This window comes from Alligator sinensis, unplaced genomic scaffold, assembly GCF_000455745.1.
Source record: "Alligator sinensis unplaced genomic scaffold, ASM45574v1 scaffold188_1, whole genome shotgun sequence".
In the NCBI taxonomy this organism is placed as follows: Eukaryota; Metazoa; Chordata; order Crocodylia; family Alligatoridae; genus Alligator; species Alligator sinensis.
This window is the reverse complement of record NW_005841903.1, coordinates 442,337-449,844: the sequence shown is the minus strand read 5'-3', so window position 1 is coordinate 449,844 and position 7,508 is coordinate 442,337. Positions and strand designations below refer to the sequence as shown.

The 7,508-nt window shown below is 38.9% G+C and overlaps 1 protein-coding gene across 1 annotated transcript in view; it reads left to right on the top strand.

Annotated features, from left to right (window-relative positions):
• LOC102367842 (heparan-alpha-glucosaminide N-acetyltransferase-like) overlaps positions 1 to 7,308 on the top strand; it is a 349,117-nt gene extending 341,809 nt beyond the window's left edge. Inside the window, exons 16-17 of the mRNA XM_025197703.1 lie at positions 6,134 to 6,246; positions 7,006 to 7,308. Coding sequence (XP_025053488.1) covers positions 6,134 to 6,246; positions 7,006 to 7,187 — 295 coding nt within the window. The 3' untranslated portion in view covers positions 7,188 to 7,308. The remainder of the gene's footprint in view (positions 1 to 6,133; positions 6,247 to 7,005) is intronic.
• The last annotated feature ends 200 nt before the right edge of the window (positions 7,309 to 7,508 follow it).

Here is a 7,508-nt window from a genome sequence, read left to right as displayed (position 1 = left end):
CAGTGGCTGGAGGTGGGGGGCGGGCTGGGTACTGTGCATCTGTCTGTGTATGTGTCTGTCCCTGCCTCTGCCTTCCCAGGTCTGTGCATGCAGGGTGCTAGCCAGCCAGGCCCTCCCTTGTAAACTTGGGTGGGAGCCAGTGGGCAAAATGAGCCGTGGGCTGTAGGGGACAGATGCCACTGCAGCAGCTGGAGGTTTCCTTGCTTCTTGCAGCGACTGCCACAGGACGAAGGAAAGTGAGCACTGTCCTCAGTGTTGCTGTGCACGTGGACTGGATGGTGGGCTGACAGCCCATCAACACAACAAGTTCCCCCACCCATGCTGTGTGCTGGGCCTGCTCTACCAACATTTGGTTTCTCTCTCCTCCTCTTCCTCCTCTTACATTCCCTTTTTCTTCTCTTTCCAAATTCTCCCCATCACATTCCTTTCCTTCACTTTCCTCCCTAACTTCTTGCTTCTTCTATCTTCTCCCTTTGCCTGCTTTCCTGTTGGCTGCATATGCACAGTGTTGTTCCCGTATTCTTTCTGTTATGTTCCAAAGTCTCATCTCTGACTTTTTTCTGGGTGGGGACAGAGGGATGCCATTTTTTTTAGAGCAGCATTACTTCTTGTTGATGTTGCGATCATTAAATGAGAGGAATCTATGTGATACATTGACAGTAATGGAATACAGTGGCCATTTTGGTCACTTGAAAACAATGATCATGAGGTTATGGGAAGCTGAACAATAATATTAATAAACCAGGTGAAACTTGCAATTAAAAGTCAACACCTCTTTACTGTTCCAGCTGTGTAAATTCTTCCAGTTGTTGGCTGTTGACAAAGGAGCCCCTTAATGTTCATGCAGTACTTTTTACTTCTCTTCAAGTTTCAGAGTTTCATGTTTGAACTAGTGCAAAACCAAAAAGCAAAACTCAACCAGATCTGCTCAGATTTGCCTGGTTTCAGGTTAAATGATACAAGACCTCTGAGTTCGGCATCATTTACACCCAAACTCATAAATCTGCTCACACTCAATCAACCTAGGATCAAGGATAAAGTTTTTAGAGAGCCCAGAAGTGGAGTTCATAACAAAACCTGTCACCAGGTTTGGGTTTCTTTACTTACAATCTGTGCAGTTCTATTTCACAGCATCCATGAAAATGAGAGTCTAGCCAAAAGACAAGTAGCCAAATCAGGAAATGACCAGAATATGGGCTTGCATTACATCAACGGTAAAATAACATGATTGTTTGCTGATAAAACATGTTCTGACAAAGTAATCAAGGTGGTGTTTAAAATTAAAACTAGGCCAAAATATCTGTTTCACAAGATGATATACAAATATGTTTAAAGAAAGGGAAAAAATTATTAAAAGATTTTCAGGTTACTAAATGTTGACTGACTGTTACTTTTACAAACACATCTCACTATATAATAGGGGTGTGTGAAACAGGCCATATTTGATTTGGATTCGGATTCAGCCGGAATTGGGGACAGTGATTCGATTAGTTGATTTGGATCACTGTCCCCAATTCAATTTGGCTGAATCCGAATCTGCAGATTTGATGCAGATTTGGAGAATCAGTGATTCAAACACAGACACAGCTTTAAATGTTTTTTCTACTTACCCTGAGGTACCACTGCGGCTCATGAATGCTGCGATGCTGGGGTGGATGGAGCATCCCACAGGAGCATGGGGGGCCCTCCGCATGCTTGGCGGCGAACCCGGAAGTGGACCAGAAGTACTTCTGGTCCACTTCCAGGTCTGCTGGGGAGTGTGCGGGGCCCCCCCATGCCCACTCCCCTATTTCCAGATAGGAAACGGTACTTTAGCCTGCTTTGAGAGCAGGGTAGGGTCTTCAGTTTTTCCTGGGTATAGGGACTAGCTGGAGTCCCCCAGATAATGAGCTAGGTGGAGACTCCATTCTTGAATTTAAGATGCAGGATAAGAACAGGTTTTCTTCCTTTATTCATTTACGCTCATGTCTCTGTCTGTATCTCAGCATATGGTTATTGATTTCTTATGCTTGTTCTGTTTTTAATAATAAGTTCTTCTTGATACCTTTTTATAAACTACTTGTTGTCAGTGATGCTTGTGATTCCAGAATATTTGCTGATACTGACTTGCCCATTCTATGGAAAGAGGTATCCATCTTTTCTGAGTGCATGACTAGACAAGGTTGTATGATCCTTCTAGCTGTCAACCCTTCCCTGCCCGCCCCCCGGCTTGAGTGAGATGGGTAGGTCTGAGGCACCTCAGGCCAAGGAGTTGACCTTTAGCTTGTCTTAGCTGGTTCTCAGTGGTCAAGCATCAGACAGCAGAGACAAGTTTGGGGCAGGGCACCCCAAAGTTGTAGAAACAGCTCATAAGCATGTCTCAAAGGTGCATCCAGGTTGAAGATGGGGCATGTCACAAATATCAACAGAATTTTAGTTCGCAAATGTTGTTTTGCTTACTTTCTCTCTTGTGTGCGCACTCTCTCTCTTCCCCCTTTCCTCCCCTCCCCCCAGTACAAAGAGATTTTACCAAAGACACTGAACTTTGTTCATATTCTTCATGAAGCATGAGAAAGTGCAATGCCTATTAATGGAAAGGTAACTAGTTTTGAACCTCTTTAGGGTTTCAAACAAGTCTGGCCATTATCTCCAGTACCTGAATTGTATACCTAAGAGTAAAATAGGAAGAAGCATTTGATGGTTCTAAAGAAGTGAAATCAATAGGCAACTACTCAGAGCACTGCAGTATGCAGATGATCAGCGTTGCTAAGGGTAAACCTGTACAGAAACATCAATAACACTTGTAGAACAATGGACCTCAGTGCAAATACTTGCGGGGGAGGGAGGCCAACCCTTGTTATAAGCAAAGGGGAGAAGGGTGTTAATGTGTGCTGACAAGAAACCACTGGAGTCGTTTGCACTGTTCAGATAGTTTGGAAACAAGATCCAGAGCAGTGGGAAATGCTGTACTGAAATATTCACAGTGACTGACAGGATCTAGATATGTGAGGTACTTACATCCTCTCTGCCAAAACAAAACTAATGCTTTGGACAAGATTTAAGTTCTTTCATTTCTGAAATGTGGATGAAAAGATAATGGTAGCCTTTTTTTTTAAGAATGAGATATGAAAGTGAAAAGCTGTTCTGTATGTGGAGGAGTACGTTATGTATATTATAAATAAATAATAGTTGCATACATAAGCTTTTCTGTATTCTGCATCTGCTGCATATTATATATGTGTGCAGTGTAAAGATTCTACTGGCAAATGTCTGAGATGGCTGCATTATTTATGAGTAATGAAGCTGACTGAGTTACTGAGTATCCTAAACATTATGTAAGTAATGATGTGGTGAGTCATAAGAATTTTGGTCTATATTATCCAAATTGATACCAAATGATCTAAATTGATTTTGGATTAATTTTTCTGGGTTGGTCTTTTCTTTTTTTTCTTTTTTTTTTTGTACTCAACTTTTGAGCCCCCTGATGGCACGGTATACATTAGCAATCCTAATTACCTCTACTTTTCCATATACATACCCCATACATACATGTGGCAGTGATAACTGTGTAAAACAATGTACTTTACACCATTCTGCCCATTTCCATGGAGACCCCCATTAACATATCTCAAATTGAAGAATGTTAAAAATATGAGTGATACCTATTTAAACTCATTTATTTATTTTTAAATAAATGCAACAAGCCAATATTCACGGATTAGAAACACAAGAATTGTCTTTGAATTTTTTACAAATGGGGTCCTTTCTAATTTCTCTATAACTAGAATCCTCCCATTTTCCTAAGTCTTCTCATCATACAGCATGTGAGTAAAAGCAGTGATGGAGACATTTTTTCAGTTTCATAGTCAGAATCAGGCAAAGAACTTTTATTGAATTTGTGCCAATAAGAGTACACATTTTTGTAGATTTCACCAGGTAATCCTGATGCTTGGATCAAATGATTATTACAGTTCCTTGTGAATAATTACAAAAGCTGTGAAAAAGAGAGAGAGAATTATTTGCATAAATCAAATACCATGAACATAAGAAATGACATCCAACAATAGTTTAGAGTATAGGATTTATAGTTTAGAGAGTATCCATCTTGCTGGCTTACAGTTCCCAAAGTAGCTTAGATCCCAATAGAGAAACACACTTTCCAGATCGTTGGCAAGATTTATTATTGACCATCATAAGAAAATGGCACTTCATTACAGCACAAACAGTTGCACATACTATACTTAAAGTTGTACAACATTTAATTTCTATTATGTGCTTGTTAGTCAACTGTAACTTTCTAAAATTTTAACTGAAGTTTTCCAGGCCTGGTTTTTGAACAAAAATGAATATCTTTGGAAAATTGTGTCAAAAACAGTGTGGTCATTTATAATGTAAAGTACTGTAGATGTAAAATACATGAACTCTTCTTATAAAAGAATAAACAAATATACAATATTTACAAACTTTTTTGTTTCTATCAGAAACTTGTATGTTTAGCATGCAAATAGCTCTCATTAGTGACAAGTGTTTTGATTTTTTTAATATAAAATTGGGTTTTGATTTGACCAATGTATGACCTCTAGCATACCAAACTATGGAAATATTGAGTCAGATTTCTAAGAGGCCCCATTAGCTTTTCAAAGTATTGGCATGTATGTTTGAAGGCTTTTTTTTTTTAAATATAGCAGCTGAGCTCAGCACCCAAGAGGTCCCATTGTGATTCTTGAGGCATGGGCACCCAAACAACTGTGCAGTCAAGGAAGGTTGGGTTTTCCTTCGTATTTGAAGTAAACCTCCATCATCCTCTCTTTGGAAGTAAATTTGTTCGTGTGCTCCTGCTCTTAGGTTTCAGTATCCATAGTGCCCCTTTGAATGTCTGACCACTTACAATTGGTGCTTACCTGGGAGGTTACCCCTTTTGAAAATCTGAGTTATCGTATGAAGCACAGGATCTGAGCCAAAAGTCTAAATGGACCCCTTGCTCAATCCTATCAGACATAGTAAAGCATAAAATGGTTAGAGAGAAATTATGACTGAGGACTCTGTAAGATTTATGAAATGGGGCCCTGTTCTGATGCATCTTGCAAGATGTAGGACTTTATCTTGTGAAGTTCTGCCATTTGATGGTTCCTAACCCAATGAATAATGGCAAATGAATAATGCCATAACTATTGCTAGGAATTATGACAGAACCCCAAAATTGTTACTTAAGGTTTCTAGGGATGTTGTCTGAAAATGATTTTGTCTGGTACAGTAATGCTTATCAAATTAAAGTATTGTTTTTGGTGTGGCATTGAAATAAATATCAAGTTGTTAGAGCTTTCCTTCCTATCATTGTTACACTTAGGGATTTGGGAGCATTTAATTCACAGAAATCCTGCCTCTCCCCCAGCCCTGACTCTCTCTCTCTCTCCCCTGCCAGCCCCCCATTTTTTTGGCTTATAAAACTAAGGGATTGTCAATATTCAAATGTTTCATAAAATTAGGATATTCACTCAAAGGATGAGTTTCAATAATGTTCAGAGAAGCAAGCCCCTCTTTTTTGCAAACAGGCTAAAAACCCTGGGAGAAGAATTTTGTGAGACTTCCAATATTTCCTGCTTCAGGCCAACTGTATCGAACAGCTTGTGCCATGCTATCCCTGCCCCTTGTAGTAACTGAGCCTGCACTTCTGTTGCTTTCAGTGGCAGGTACAGGTGGTCATTCAACAGCCTTTGAAAATCAAGCCATTTGACTTGGGTATCTAACTTTTGGTACTCAGGTTTGCTTTAATACATAGGGCAGAACCTATTAGCTCTTCCTGACAGAACAGTTTAAAAACTAGCACTGAGCTTGATTTTAATCTGAATTCTCCCTAAAGTTCTGAAGCTTTCAGCTCTTGGACAAGACTTCAGCTATTGTAATAAAGTGGAGGTCTATTTTCTTGAATGGAAGTACAGTGATTTACACCAGCTAAAATCCAACCGTTAGTGTTTTGATTTGATCCCATAGTTGTTAAATCTTGTATTAATATTGAAGTTAGATATTGTTACTGTGTTCATAGTAATTCCTTTTTATTCTACAGGAAAAAAAGAGTGTTGTAATATAAATTCTAAATATTTGGTGTCTTACTGACTTTGTAAAATACCAACCAGATGTTTCTTTTGTTTTCCAGGTCTCTGTCCTTTGTTACTACACTAAGCTGTTTCTCCTTCATACTCTTAGGACTTATGTTCTATGTTATTGATGTAAAAAACTGGTGGGGTGGACAGCCCTTCATATATCCAGGTAGGAATTTGAACTAACTGAATTATGACAGAAGAAACATGAAGAGGAGTGGATATCAGTAGTAAGGAATCTGAGTTCATACTCAGTCCAGTTGGTGAATGAAACCTCTGTGCCTTGTTTAAAATGTCACAAAATTAGTTCCAAATTTACAGGAAGACTCTTCTATGATATATTTAGTGCTTATTAAAATAAGTGACTGATACCACTTTGGAAATGGAGGGACCATATCCAGTGGAAGTCAGGGATAAATCACTTGACATTTTGTTTAATCTTAAGTCTCCTCTGGAGCCATTTGGAAAAACTTTACCTAATTATGTGTTTGTGCAGGGATACTGGTTTGTAATTTATGAAGCTGCAATGCCAAATGAGCTCTACAGTAGGTCATAATTCAAGTCTTTGAGTGTACAGCCTACTGCTATCATCATCTGATACCAGGAAAGTTATTGAATTTCTGATATTCAGGATGATGATCCTGGCAAGGAAAATTATCTCATTCAATTATTCTCATTGTCCTTCAGTTTCTGGACTACTTCTCTTCTACTACCCCATTTGCCCACCATCCTACTGTCTTGCTTCATATCCTGCAGCTTCCAACAAGGGTACAGTCAGGTTCTGTTTTGAACCTTTATCTCTATAATCTTTCTTTTTAGAATGTAGGCCCATGACATTTGTATGTGTTCATTATTCGTTATAGGCAATGTTTAGCGTAAGCTCATTGTTGGAGAAAATGACATGTTTTCTATTCATGACTTTATGCAGGGATGAATTCATTCTTTGTCTATGTTGGGCACTCAATCCTGGGCAGCTACTTCCCTTTCAACTGGGAAATGAAGTTCCCGGACTCGCACGCTGAACCTCTCTTCCAGGACCTGCTGGGCACATCTCTTTGGGTCTTTGTCGCTTATTTCCTCTACAGAAAGAAGTTCTTCTTGAAAATATAATTGTATTAATAACAGAGCACTGATTTTCTTTTTGCCCATGAGACTTCACTGTGAATGTTGTTTAATAATATGCATGTTTGTTTAGTAACAGTGATTCAGGTGACTTCATGTAGTAGGGAGAATAAAGGATGGTGACATTAATCAAGTATTTTATTTTGCATTGATAAGAACTCAAATTGACATAAGGGGCCTTTAACAAATGCTTGAAACAAAAATTAACTCTTCAGAAAGTCAGAAAAGGATAGTCATTTCATAGTTCACATTGGATGCATCTACACATGTGCTTTAGTGTGGAGTAGACTAATTAGATCTTCAGTAAAG